Here is a 15,149-nt window from a genome sequence, read left to right on the forward strand (position 1 = left end):
CCCTCCCTCCCTCCCTAGCTCCTCTACTCCTCCCTCCCTAGCTCCTCTACTCCTTTGGTGCAAAGACCTGGCTTGTATTAAACCAAAATTCCCTATTATGTTCTATTATGTTGAGGTAACTCTGGCTTAATGTCAATTAACAAACAAGGGATAATAAGCCAGCATGTGATGGGAGGAAGGGAGGGACGATGGAGGGGTGCTTAGTTTATAAACAGCCATGGTTTGAATGAGTGTATGATGTGGGCCACTGCGTCAATTTTATCAGATTAAAAAATACTTAATTCTTATTTTATTTGATTACATTCTACTAATGTTTGTGCTTCTCCCAAGTTGTGATGAATTTGCTGAGCTGAATGAACAAAAAGAAGCTTGGTGATTGCTCAAAAATACCTAATGATATTTTTAAAAAACCACTTTTCAAAAAAGGAAAACCAAGTGAGTGGCATGGTGGAAAACTCACAGGATGATGCAAGTGACATCTGAGCAAGCTTGATACAGATCTGAGGTATTTCTAACTCCTGAGTAAAGGTGACACATGGAGATGTGAAGGAGCAATGGTGGGCATTCACTTCTTAAAACTCATTTTTAAAAAGTTGTTAAGAGTCACTGTGTTCCATCTACTTCCAGGAGTTCATCAAGGTATTCCACTACTTCACCCTAGAATAGATTACAACAGAGAATAGGTGAGTTCTGTGCAGTGTACACATTTAGGGACAATACATTTTAAATGAAGAAAAAATTCTATCTGGTAGAGATGAAAATATAGCCAAGTATAGTCAAACAGGATAAAGGTTTCTCCTGATGAGGGACCTGAATGGTTAATACATTTCTTAACTTTAAAGATGGTATGACTGAGAGTGGGTTTCTGAACTGGGTGCATGCTTCTAGGGTTACCACTTTTTACCTCTTCCCACTCCTGTGCTCTAACAACATCTTGGTATGAAGTTATGAGCAGGTAATAATCCTTATTTCCATATCATGAAAAGCTTCAACTGCTGATTTCTGTAACTCAAGCTGCTGTTAGCAGGCAAGGCTGGGTTTTTTTCCTGGTTGGTTGGCAACCCTATTTGTTTCCTTTCCATAGAAAGTAATTTCCAAACTATGAGATTCTGTATTTATTTGAATGTTGGATCTTTCCACATCCTGCAGTATAAAAAATGAGGATGCAGAATGCTATGTACTGCTGAAAACAAAATTGCAACTAATTATTGGCAAGGGGCAGACACAAATACAGGATTGTCCTGGTTTCACCTTGGAATCCCAGATCATCATTGCTATAATATCCCTTTCAGACCCACAATGGCCTTAGCATACCATGGAGGGTGAAGAGGGCAATATATACATCTATTTTGGAACCATAAAATGTATTTAATTGCTTTTATATATGGAATTTTAAAAAATCAATTTATATATGGAATTATTTTTAACTTCTTACATTTTTTATTGTTGTAAGAGTTTTATTTGTTTATAATTGTGTATTTTATTGTTGTAACCCACCCTGGGTGGGTAAGAAATCAATAATAAATTATTTATTCATTCATTCAATTTATAGACTGCTTGTTATAAAAAATCCCAACGTGGGTTACGAAGTAAACCATAAAAATCGCAAATCTAAAATACAAATAAATGAAATACATACTATCAATATCACAATAAAATCTGGAGACAAATTACTGAAAGTTGTGAGCAGTACAACCCAAAAAGTGTGAGGAAATGCCTGAACAATTTTTTTTAATTAGGCATCTAAAAACATGTCACAGATGATGCCTCTCAGTTTGTAGCGGGGAGGGTATTCCAGTTAGCTGGTGCCACTGTGGAAAAAGCTTCCATGTTGTCACCAGCTCGCAATCCACCAGCCATGGCATAACCAGCAGGGTCTAGTAGCTGGTATAGCATTGGTGAAAATATGCTGGTATATATTCTGAGCCTACTTTTCCTCTAAATTCTAGTCTTCTTGGCATCTCTGCTACTTCCAGTTAGAGAAGACTAATTGGATGATAGCTGATTGGACAAGCTGCTGTTCTTTTTCCCCACAAGCTTGTTGGACCTTTTGTAAAATTGTGAAGTGGTTTCAATTTTCTGAAGGACAACTGTTTGTTTTGCTTTTAGCTCACTTGAAACCTTTACATAGTCAGGTCAATAAATAGGCTCTTGTCAATTATGATTTACCTTCCTAGTAAGTGAGCAGTTTGTCATAACAAAAATGGCCTTCAAAATACTGCAGGCATGCATAAATATTTGTGGAAGGTGCAATTACCATGAAAATAACACACAAAAAAATTCAAACTAGTGAAAATAAGTACTCACATTCTCATCCAGTAACCTTGATTCATTATCCCCCCAACATGGAGACATGTGCAAAGGTAAAAATAATCACTTGTCTTTCTGCATGCCTTCAGGAATTTTACTGAAATGGGTGTGAAGCTATTCCTCATAAAATGCTTTTGCAATGTTGTATCTGTAATGCTGTTTTTCCTGATGTGATTGACCAGGATAATAATTGCTCTAACTGAACTAACAGCCAGTTGACTACATCCTTGCCAATGCAAGCACTAATGGCAAAATATTAGGGCTTGGCACAATCCTTGGAATTGGGCTCCACTGAAAATGGCATCCCTATGTCAAGGTCTCCAGCTTTTTCCTGTAACATTTAGGTGCACTTACCTGTGTCATTTCTCCATGTTTTATTTCTGCAGCAGCCATTAATACAATAAGAAAGCAGGAAAATGCATATTGTGACAATGTCAAAACACAGGTTAGTCTACCTAAATGTTATGGAGAGAGGGAGTCAATTCTACTGTTTCATTAAAAGATGATAGATTGCCATCATTTTCTCATCAGCACTTTCATGACAAAGGAACATCACCCCTTTCTCAGGAATGCATAACTGGAATAGAGTAAGTAATTTGCAACCAGCCAAGCAAATACTTCACAAGTATCAACTCCATGGAAAGGCTCTCTTTTTAACATATGCTTACTAGTTTTCCTGCTGGTCTGAACATTGACAGTCTCGTGTGTGCTTAGAATGTCCAGCAAGAGGCTGGGTGCATTCAGCTTCCCTTATAACTTCACTCAGACTAGAGGGAGCTCCAATTAATATCCTGCAACACCCAGCATGGAAATATATATTGGAAGGCAACAGAACAAATCTCATAAAAATAAAATACATGGCATTCAGCAGGGAAGAGAAGGTATATAAAGACCACCAAGTTCCGTACAAACCTGTCTGATTATTACATTCATAATCTGCAGCCCTTCTCTTAGTGCCCCCAACATTTCAGATAAAGCAGGCAGCAGCTGAGGAAGGGACCTTTTAATTGTGGTGCCTCAGTTATGGAATATTCTCCCCCAAGTGCCAAAGTCAATGTCTTGTATATATTGACATAGGCTTTTAAACGTGTCTAGCTGCTTGCTGGCAATGTTGTTTTGTTTCTCATAACTTTTTTTCTTGTTATCTGCTAATTTATTTCATACTATTTTGTAGTTTTATATTTGTGTACTGTCATCAAATATCATTTCTTTTCCTAAGCCACCCTTAAAAATATTGTAACTGAAAGATGGAATAAAAATGTTTTGAATAGGATGGCTATAAAACTATAACACTAGTAGCCAGCCATGTTGATAACTGAGTTTGGTTTCTTTGAATGCCTGTATCATCCCCTCCTGTATCATCCCCACAACTACAAAAGTTGGTTCTCCCTCATGAGCACTAACATGCTCTTTTTAACTATGCCAGCCTTTCAAATAATCCCACAAAGTGGCAACTGCACAAATATTTTTCCTATTGGTCTTTGTAGTATGTTAACAGCCTAAAAAAATGAAATAACTTTTTCTTTTATTAACAAAAGAGGTCATTCTGAGGGTGTGTCCAGTCAAACATAATTTCAGTCATGATCCTGCTGTGGAAGTAAACTCGCTGCAGTTGTGACATACATCATGCCACCTTATTCCCCATATCAAGCTTGGGGGGAACTTATTGAGTAAAAGCCAAATTTGCTCAGCACTGATTGGCCAGCTGTTTATATCAATCATAAAGCCACTCCACCCCCCTATTAGAACAGGATTATGCCATGTGCTGATTGGCTGGCACCTGTATCAGTCACGATGCTATATTTAAGCTGAGAACAGTACAGGTTAACTGAAGGGGGGAAAACCCAGAAACTAAAAGTAAAGTGGTCATCTAATCCCCATGGGATGGGGGACAGTGCTGGATCCAAAGGCTGTGTGTGTGTCATTACAGGAGCAAAAGCCAATGAAGGTGGAACTTACCCTGCAGCAAAAGACTCTGACCCTGCTTCTGTTTCCAGGTATATCTATATGCAGCCTTGGGCACCAATCCTAACCTGCCCTAATGTTGATGGCTGTTGATGGTGGTATGGGTGGGTCGGGGTAACGTGCAGGCCCCTCTCTGCAGGTGGTCAAGAGTGCTGCTCATGTCTGGGGGGGGGGGCTCCACTGTAGCAAAGTCCTGAACTCCACCCAAATAATGGGAGGCTACCAGGGCTGTGGAGTCGGTACATCAAACCTTCGACTCCGACTCCTCTATTTTTCTACTGTCCGACTCTGACTCCATAAATGTCAAATGTATATTATTTATTTATTTATTTATTTATTATTTGATTTATATCCCGCCTTTCCTCCCAACAGGAGCCCAGGGCGGCAAACAGAAACACTAAAAACACTTTAAAACATCATAAAAAGACCTTAAAATACATTATAACAAAAAATTTAAATTATTAATTTTATTTTCTACCGACTCCGACTCCACAACTCCGACTCCACAGCCCTGGAGGCTACTGCCAATTATTCTCTTGCTGGTGGTAGCTGGTGTACAGACCCTGAAATGGGACATTCTGGAAGCCAGTCATTGATTCCCCCCAAACCATCACCCACATTCTACCCTGGCTAGCAGGGATCTGGATGCGGCAGGGGCTCTGCCATTCTAATTGTTTCTGGGACAGTCTATGATTGTTCTGCTCCTCTCTCAAACACAACCAGTTGAGTGGGTATGTATTAGCCTGGACTATGCCTTAGTTGTTCCTACTCTCTCAGGTATTGTTACAAAGCAGGTGAAAACCACACACTCAATTGTTAATTTGAGCACATGGGAAAATGCTTTCCATACCACAACAAAACTGAAACTGACTGCTGCAACCTACCTCCCAAAACACCAAAAACTATACAAATCAGTACAAACATGAAAGTTTAACAAAACAAAAACTGTGCTAGCTTTTTAGTGAAGGAAGTGCTGCCAAAAGAAAACAAGTGAAAGTGCAAGTCTCAAAGGGATCCCCAATAGGCCTTATATACACCAGTTAAGAGTAGGATCCTCCGGGATGCCATGAGAAGTTGCGCGTGTGACCACATGCCTCAACACTGTCCTCATCGCTTCAGCAGAACAGCCACAGAGAGAGAACACGATGAAAGGCAGGCTGGTTCCATTACAATGGCAACAGAGACACTTCGTTCTCTGTTAGGAAACGGGAGGAATGGGAGGGAGCCAAGGAGGAAGATAGTTTACCTGCCTGCTCCCCAGTTACTGCAAAGTCATACACATCAGATCAGTACTGTATAAAACTATAGCAAGGTTTTAGCTCCTTTGCAAGTTTCCATTTATCAGAGGTTTTCACTTTTGATAAATTGGAAATTACTTATGATGAGTTATGTGTTACCACAACATGCATACTACCAAATACCAGCTGCTGGAAACTGAAGGAGGGGAGAGGGCTCACGTGCTTAGGTCCTGCTGGTGAGCTTCCCACAGGCATCTGGTTGGTCACTGTGAGAACAGGATGCTGGACGATGGGCCATTTGGCCTGATCCAGCAGGCTTGTCTTACATTCTTATAGGTTGCCACCTTTTTTCCTGGCTCTGCTCTTGTGCCCTTAAATAACAGTCACTCATTAAACACATGAAATGTTTCTTTACTTGGATATACCAGAGCTTGGAAAAGTTACTTTTTTGAACTACAAGTCCCATCAGCCCAATCCAGTGGCCATGCTGGCTGGAGCTGATGGGAGTTGTAGTTCAAAAAAAGTAACTTTTCCAAGCTCTGTATGTGACAAAAACCTCACCCCACCTCAGGCTGCTTTTAAAAGAAAATGAAAAACAGCAGAGCCGAGGGTGGGTAAAAAGGTGACAACCATACTAACACATTACAACTAGCCCTTCATTTCTGTAAACCACCATGGATTTTTATGTAAATAATGGTATTAGTCTATTTGACTTACTTCATCATCATCCATCACATTCTCTTTAGCAAATTCATACATTTCTTTCTGAAGTGTTGTTATATTGTAATAGCGAACAGCTTCCTAGAAAGAGAACAGCAAAGTTCCATGTCACCTTAATAGCAGTATATCGTCTAAAAAACCTCACTGTTAACACAGCCTTATGCATGCATGGTGGAAATGTTGCTTGTTCTAGTATATCTACTACCCTTGACTGCTATACCACAAGGCTCTACAGTTTTGCACTAGCTATGTTCCCCAGCAGGAAAGAGGCCTCTTGCAGGCCTCCTGCAGGAAAAGCCAGCAGGGACCTTGCTAGCATGGGTGCTCCAAGGCGAGACGTGCCGGGTGCTTCACCTTCAAGCAGCCAAGAAAGCTCCCTACCAGGCTCTTCTGTGGGAAAGCCGGCAGGGACCTTGCTGGGCACTGTGTCTCTTGAGCAGCTGAGGAAGCCGTCTTCCCAACCTTGAAGCTGGGAGGGGGCAAGGATTGCCACATGATTGGATGCACCCTGCCTACCTATGTAGCTTTCAAGTTGGGGAGATGGCTGGATGATCCTCATTCTTGCCAAATAGCAGTGGCAGGGATGCCAGGGCGAGTGTATAGACTGAAAATGTTGAGGCTTGTCTATCCATAAGGCTGCAGGATCGAATACAGACTGTGATAGGCCCGACATTTCACTTACAGGTCTAGGCTGGAAGTCTTCATCTGTGAGTCCCCATTTGTCTTTATGATATTGATAGTAGACTAGATTCTGTTTCATCACTTCATCTTTCTGGTCAAACAGCATATAACTAACGACACATGATGCTGCGTTCTTCAGATCATTCACTGAATTAATATGAAACAAAAAAGTCAGCTTCTCAAAAGACACTGTTAAGTACAGTAGGGCCCCGCTTACTGGCGCTTCGCATTGTGGCATTCCGCTAATGCGGCGGCAGGAAATTCCCCCTTTTAAAGCCGATTTTGCGGTATTTTGCAACATTTTCACGCCATAGCCCCATTATAGTCTATGGGTTCCACTTTACAGAGATTTCCGCTTTACGGCGGAGGCCTGGTCCCTAACCCGCCGTATAAGTGGGGCCCTACTGTAGTTGATACTTCTGCAATTTTAACCCACATATTTGGGATGTGCACATATGCATGGTGGTGTATACATGCATGTGCGCACATGCATATTCCTCAGTCTAATTGTAAAATCTATATGCTTACAACATGGCAAAACAGAATTTCACAGACAAGCCTCAAAATCAGAATGCAGGTATATGTCCTTTCATTATAATGGTGATGGCATCACTTCGATATGTAGATAGAGCTAGTGCTATTTTCTCAGACAGCATTGATTACCATTGTTTTCCTAATGTGCTCAAGAAATGAAAACAATGTGAATTTATTACACAGTAAAATGACTGGAGCTTTCTGCTTTCAATTTTGCAAACCTACAAATAATAGTATAGTCAATACTGGGTAAGGAGGTTCTACTAGAGCCGGGACTTTTAAGGCCCTGCAGAAGATGGAGATCTATTTTAAATATATAATCTTGATGCTGAAGTCCAGCTTTGCTAGCAGAGGTCTTGTAGAGATTTTCTTCTGTAGTAAACAGAAGCATTTTAATCATATTAAACAAGTGAATAAGGTATTTTTTTAAAAATGATAGAACCAATTCGAATTTCAGTTTCGAGCACTTACTTACATTTATAATAGGCAAACTGCAAGTAGTGGTACATGGTTGCTACGAATTTTTCCACAACATAGCCTCCTATGACAGGTGTGAGATCAATTTCACACTTCAGTTTGCACTCAAGAACTTCAATGTAGTAATCTGAAGAAGAACACGTTCTGAACATTACATAGTTGTTTATAATAAACAGCAGTACACGATTCTCAACAAAGTTTACATTCGATCCTAGTGCCACCTACAGGTTCTAACTGACAGATGCCTAGAAAAGGAAGAGGAGAACTAACCATTATTAATTATGGTGAATTTATTGCTGAATGCTGATATTAACATAATTCATGTTCTTGGCATTTCATGGCTTTATTTAGTAATAATGGGGAGGGGGAGAGAGAAAGAGAGAGCTATAATACTGTTTAGCCATGGAGAATTTTCTAAGGAACAACTACATGTTACATGAAGCATCAATGCAGGGCCGTGGCTGCTGCTGTTTTTTTAAAAGGGAAAATCTGCAAAGACAGAGTGGGATTGTTGCATGAAATGGCAGCACTTAAATGTGTACTGACCTATAAGGAAAAACACAGTGTGTGTGTGAGTGGGGGGATACTTAAGAGTAGAAAACACTGGGGGGAAAGTTAAGGGCTCAGTCTCTTTCTCTTCAGTCCTTCCTCCTCTGCAGCTGCCTTTAAAAAAAAAAAAAAAAACTATTTTCTGTGTCAGGCCCACAGCCGGGGGGGGGGGACTAGGTGGGCCTGCCCCCCTAAAATTTTTATACCCTCCTAATTTTTTCACTAAAATAATTATATTACAGGAAAATATTCTGCCCTCCCTACTTTTTTTGATGCCCCCCTGAACTTTTGGGCTGGCTATAGCCTGACCCGCATTTGCACATACCATGTAATTAGCCCCCTAGCAGCTATGTAACTATGGCTTGTTACTTTAATATCACTGTTTTCCTCAATTTGAAGCAGAATTATATATCATGATGTATAATTTCAATGATATTGGTCAGAAAACAATTGAAGTTTTGCTACTGACTTCAATCAAGGCCTAATTTCCCAGATTTTTCCCTGGTAGTATTGCATGACAGGACAGAATTAATTTATGTACAGAACAGGAAGGATGAAGCAAAACAGAGAGTGCAAGAAGAGTTGGGTTGATTAGGGGAACACCTAGAACATAAAGTATGAGGATGTAATGAATGTCCCTATTTTCCCATCCCCAGCCTACTTTGTTTAGTACTCTGATTTAATATAATTCTATAATAGTACTCAGCTTTAATATAATTCTAGCTCTGAAACATGTGCTGTATCCATTTTCCTCACAATTTATTATTTGAAGAAACTAGTTACCCATTTATATGACTGCCTGGACAACTAGTACCTAGATCTGACACCACCTACTATGTTATCAATTCTTTCTTTCTCTCCTCTTTCCCAGCTGTCTCCTGATGTTTAAACCCACACCGACAGCTAGTGTTATCCAAAAGGAAATCCATAAATAGCGCACATCAAGTAAGGTTATTTGAGGAGACGAAGAAATCCTTCAAAAATCCCTTTCCTATTGTAGGACACAGCTGACCACCCACCTGCTATAGAAAGATAGAATTCTTTAAAATCTGTGATCTCCCGGGACCCTTCACAGGCAGCTATGCAATCATCATAGGCTTTGTAGAAATCAGGAAGAGCCAGCTCCATATCTGTGATGGAAGTCCTCCAGTTTTCGCCATTGTATGCCCTTACTGCCCTGACAAAGAGATTCTGAGGAGACCAGAAGAAATTGTAAGGAAGCACCATAGATTTGATTTGAATGGTTTGATTAAAGGCTGTATAACTGCAGCAGAATAGACAGCAGCACTTCAGTCTCCTACTACTTATCTTGCCCTGGTAGCAGCTCCAATGGGGGCATTCATTGACTCCCTCCCTACCAACAACCTCTTCATTGTTTCATTGTCACCAGCCATTCAGTCTTCTTTTAGCTGCACCTCAAATATACATTCTGAAATTCATTGTGACCTTGTTCACACATAATGTTATGCCAAACCATGTCTTTGTATTAATGGGCAAATGTGTAGGTTTCCAGAGAGAAGATTGCGGCCATTGGGCTCCTCCCTTGAGCCTGGTGCTGTCATGCTACACAGGGCTAAGGCATGGTATAACGTTATGTCCACTCTAGACAACTTAAGAGCTGCAGCCAAGGTTTGTTCTTAGTTTACCACTCATGGTTTGTTTGGGGGAGACCAGCAATGGGCCTGCATATGGAATAACGCTAAACCAATCCAAGGCTTAGCCCTGAGTAGCACAGCACTAGCAGGACCAGGGGAGGAGTGAAGTGGCCACAATCTCTCAGGAGCTCTGCACGTTTGCTTGTTTGCATTAAGCCATGGTTTGGCTTAGCATTACATGCAAACTGGCCTCTCTTCTAGGAATGTCCTGTGTTAAAGAACTCACTTTCTATCCCCTTGGTAAGCAGTTATGAGATGTGACATGTTTTCTCAACAACATGAGCTACTATGTATTTTGGAAAGTTGTCTGTTTCCTATGCATCTGTACACCTCAGGATATTATAACCAAAGTCTGCATGGTAGTTCCTGACATAAAGAAGCAAGTTTTCATCTATATCTGGATACAAGTGAATGCCATTTTGAAAGTCAGTGGACTGGACCTTTCAAAACTGCACTGATTTGAACCACTGATTTCAAAACTGCACTGATTTTTTTGGTTTCTTCGAATTCCCAAGCAATGCTGATTACAAGGCTTAGTTAGGATAAAGCAGCTAAACTACTGTTCAACTGTCTAACAGTAGAAAGCTTGTTACTCTGTTTCTATAATGGTTTTGATAACCATTGCAGTCATTGCAACTTTTTTTTACCATAAATACCTTTTTCTATATTAAAAAACTCCCTGTCTTCAATCTTCCTATTCTTTGCCATAACTCTTTTCAACTGTCACTTTCTGACAGACTCTCTTGCTTCTCCTCCCAAGATTTTAAAAGTACTTTCCATACTTGATTGCAGTCAGGTACAAGATTCTAAGTTATTTTCCCACTAATAAAATATCAGCTTATAGCCCTGACCAATACAGTATTAAATATTCAACCTATTATATTAAAATATTCAACAAATTAAAAATTTGAGCTTCCTCAGTCTCGCACTTCTGCAATCTTGTCCGCTCATAGTTATGCACACTGAATGCAAAGAGTTACATGTGCTGATATACCATCGAAAGCATTTTGACCTTGTGATATAGCTAGAAAAAAGGCACATTGGCAGAGCAGATCAGAAGTGATGTTCTGCTATAAAATTGGGAAGAGAGACATTGTGCATAAGGAACAGCGAAGTGGCCAGTATCATCAGGATCCAATTCACAATGTCAGGATGAAGCCCACTTGTTGCACCAACACAGTGCTGAGCACTGAATTAAACAGGACATTTCCAGGTAAACGTGGTTAAAACTGGGTTGCAAGAGGCATAGCAAGTTGGATGGGAAACTGTAGGCAAAATAAAATTAAGAGAACAGAAGGGCCTTAGTTTCTAGATTTCTTTATAGAGATGTTCAGAGACATAAATAGGATGGGGAAAATACCTCGTATGATTTGGTTTCTAAATCTTTAATATAGTCTTCAGCATCGGGCATGCTTTTATAGTATGCCATATTCCTTTTCATCATCTCATCGTCAGGATGTTTCAGAAGAAATGTGTGTGCTGCTGCAATGGCTTTTGGAAGGTTATTTGCCTAGCCAAAAAGGATTAAGAAATAGGTTAGAAACTTATTTTTGAAAAAATTGCTTACATTTTATAAACTTTCTCCTAGAGCTCCAATATAGGCATAGCTGGAATGTTCACTCTTATCAGAAAAGAACGTCAAATACAGTAAAATTATGCAAATAACAAGATCCAGATAAGGGATCCAGAAAAATGCAAAAACAGTGTATGATAGATGTTACAGAAAAAACAATCCAACAGTCAAGTAATGGAAGTATGGGGCAGGCAATGTGCACTTTGGTGCACTATAAAGTGGCAAGACGTGAAATAACAATGAGTTGAGCATTATCTTGAGGCAAGTGGTGGGAGTGTGTAATAGCTGGACTGGCATGTGGAGCATGGTGAAGATGTCTAGTAGCATCTGTATGAATGGAAAGAGACAAACACTGATTGAATGATGGGTGCAACTGGGAATCAAGAAGCGGTATGCTGTGAGGCTGACTGTTGAATCCACAGGTACATGCAGGAGCATAGCTGTGGGCCGCATGAGGTGTGAAGTGGTATAGGAAGCAGTGTTGAAACAAACAGAATCTCTTGGATTGTGGCATGAGTGAGCAGGTTACAATTAATGACCAATTAGCTAAAAAGCAAAATAAACTAATAAACAAAATCCTGGATGTATGGGAAAGTGGTACGAGGTGTATATGTAGAACATCATGTATTTATTTATCACATTTGTATCCTGCCCTTCTTCCAAGGAGCTCAGGATGACATATATGATGATCAGCTCATTTACTGTCACAACACCTTACGAGGTAGGTTAAGCTGAGATATAGCAACTGACCCCAGGCTTAGGAAAAGCGGATGATGGATCTGAGGAAATGACGATGGGTCTGTGGAAAGAATATGTGCTGGGCATGGCAATACTATGCACAAGCCTGTAGTATAACATGCAGGAAGGGAAGCATAGCACCCATGTGTGAAGATGGATGATGGGTCAAGATGTGGAATGTATAACTGAGCATGGGTTATGGACTGGCATTGCCAACTATTTGTATATTGTGCTTCTAACATCTGCATAACAGACAAAAACAAACACAGAAACCTTTTCTTCCAGAGAGAGAGCGTTAGGGAAAACTTCACCTGTTTTCTGCTTGCTTTTTAACCTGTTAAAACGCCCACAGGCAATGTCCACTTTTCAAAAGAAGTGGCAACCCAGTGGCAGGACACAAGTGAACAAACAGCAAGCTACTAATCACAACGGCTATGTTTTCCCTCCATTGGCAGAGGCTTCATGCCTCCGAACACCAGTTGCTGGGAACGCAAGAATGCTGCTGAACTCAGGTTCTGCTTGCAGCCTTCCAGGCATCTGGTGGGCCACTGTGAGAACAGGATGCTGGATTTAGATGGGCCTCTGGCCTGATCCAGCAGGGCTTTTCATATGTTCTAAAACCAGTATCAATTGTTCGGTGCAGTAGATGAAGGTACAGAGTTGCAAACAAACTGGAAAGCCTAGAGATGCAGGAGGGGGCGGAGCTTGGAGGGGGAGGGGCGGAGCTTGGAGGGGGAGGGGCGGAGCTTGGAGGGGGAGGGGCGGGCCCGAGAAAAGGAAGGCATCATACCTTGAAGTAGGCAAACTGTAGGAACCTGTACGGGTCGCGGCGCTGGAATTCCTCAAGTACTTCCCGGCTGGCCTGGGATTGGCGGAAGGCCGGGAGTCCTTGCTTGCAGCGTTTGAGGCACTGTGCCCTGCGCAGCATGTCCCCAAAGTAGCGCAACTCCGGGAAGCCGTCGAAGCGGTCAGGCGGCAGAAGCCCCTGGCCGTCCGCGCCGGCCTCTGTGTTCTCCATACGGACGGAGCTGCAGTTGAGGTGACAGAAGGCCTCGCTGTCCCGCAGGAGGCGGTAAAGCCTCAGGCTCACCTCCAGGTAGCTGACGCTCTCCGGCCAGTTCTCATTGCTATACTGGTCCAGGCCATAGCGGTAGGCGGACTCCAAGGGCATCAGCTCATCGCGCGGGAAGCTCCTGAAGCTATAGCGCTCGTACTGAGCCTGCACCCCGGGCAAGACGAGGCAGAACGCCGCCAGGAGCAGCCGGCGGCTCCACATCCTTCCTTACTTGTAAAACCACCGGACACCACGTAGCAAAAGGGAGACGGGGAAAAAGTTCAGAGTCTCTCCAACCAACTCTGAGGGACCAGGCGGGGATAATAGAGGATTGACGTGTGAGAAGAGCCCTCCTCCTGGTGCGGCGTGTGGGCCGGCGGGCTGACTGGCAGGCGGCCCGTTTTCCAACGAAGCCGAGAGAATAAGCGACGGGGAGAGACAAAGAGGAGAAGCAGAGTTATACGAAGTTAGGCTTGAGAAAGAGCTGGTTCCAGCAGCAGTCTCTCTACAACTCTTTCTTCCTCAGACGCTCGGCGTCTCCCTGTGTTGGCATTCCTATCTGTGGAATATCTGTGGAGGCGATATTTTTGGAGAGAAAGAAAGCCAACAGATAACACCGTTCCAAGCTGGAGTGGCCTTTTTATGCACGCTTTCTCCATCTTATTTTTTCTCAATAAGAATTGCACCCTTTTGCTTCGGAGGAAGAGTGGGTTGATTGTAGGGTTGCCATATTCCAGTTCCACAAATCCGGGCAGGTTAATTTGTATATTATGCAAATATTTGCATAATGCAAATATTTGCATATTAATATTTGGATTGTCCAGTTGTTTTGTTTTTGTGCCTAGGAATTACCACCAAAAACTGGGGAAAGATGTGAGAAATCTTTTTTTTAAAAGCAACATTTTCAGCCCTAAATGCCTAGACTCTAGTTTCCAACACTATGGAGTATTTATTGATTAAGAGAATTTATATCCTGCCCTTTTGCTGTTAAAAACAGAGCTCAGCACAGCTTACAAATATAATAAAAACAATAAAAATACACAATCAGTATAAAAACATAATAAAAACACAAAATAGCAACAAACATAAAGTAAGTCAGGGCAGCAGTATGGTTACCTTTGCTGGTCATTGACCGAAATAAACTTATTTACATTTTTTAGCATGGTTAACCATTACAGATACGATATATTTCAGAGATGTGGTGGGTGAAGAAAAACAAGCCAAACTGTTAGGAAAAGGAGTCTTTCACACCACATGCTCCGTTCTAAATACTGTTGCAGCAAGTTTTACAAGTTCCTCCAGTATTCCACTGGTGCGGGCACTCAGACATTCAAAGTATCTGTATGTTTCTTAGGTTTTATAAAAGCAGAGCTTTGCTTAACTCAAAATTTCTTCTCGCTTTGATCAACCACATCTACACAGGTTCCACCTCCATACTCAAAATGAAACTGGGCCTGGAAGTGTGCAACAACCCCACACATACCTTGCTAATTAGATTACCAATGCCAGGATGTCTGTCTTATCGACTACTCTCCTGCTCCCTGGGCATCATGAAAGACCCAGTCCTGGGCTCAGAAAGAAAATAAATATCTGGTCCTCTTCAAAGTATTGATAAGCCTCTTGTTTTAATTGAAATAATAATTATAAATTCTTGT

The 15,149-nt window shown here is 41.4% G+C and overlaps 1 protein-coding gene across 1 annotated transcript; it reads right to left on the reverse strand.

The window, feature by feature from the left end:
- CRTAP (cartilage associated protein) lies at positions 1–14,071 on the reverse strand. The gene is made up of 7 exons (XM_061586704.1): positions 13,231–14,071; positions 11,490–11,639; positions 9,494–9,665; positions 7,924–8,052; positions 6,916–7,061; positions 6,231–6,314; positions 1–657 (listed from the first exon to the last, which is right to left on the reverse strand). The coding sequence occupies exons 1-7, from the start codon at positions 13,714–13,716 to the stop codon at positions 604–606; spliced, it is 1,221 nt and encodes a 406-aa protein (XP_061442688.1). The 5' UTR covers positions 13,717–14,071; the 3' UTR covers positions 1–603.
- Between the last annotated feature and the right edge of the window lie 1,078 nt (positions 14,072–15,149).

The sequence above is a fragment of the Rhineura floridana genome, chromosome 10 (assembly GCF_030035675.1).
Source record: "Rhineura floridana isolate rRhiFlo1 chromosome 10, rRhiFlo1.hap2, whole genome shotgun sequence".
Taxonomy (NCBI): Eukaryota; Metazoa; Chordata; class Lepidosauria; order Squamata; family Rhineuridae; genus Rhineura; species Rhineura floridana.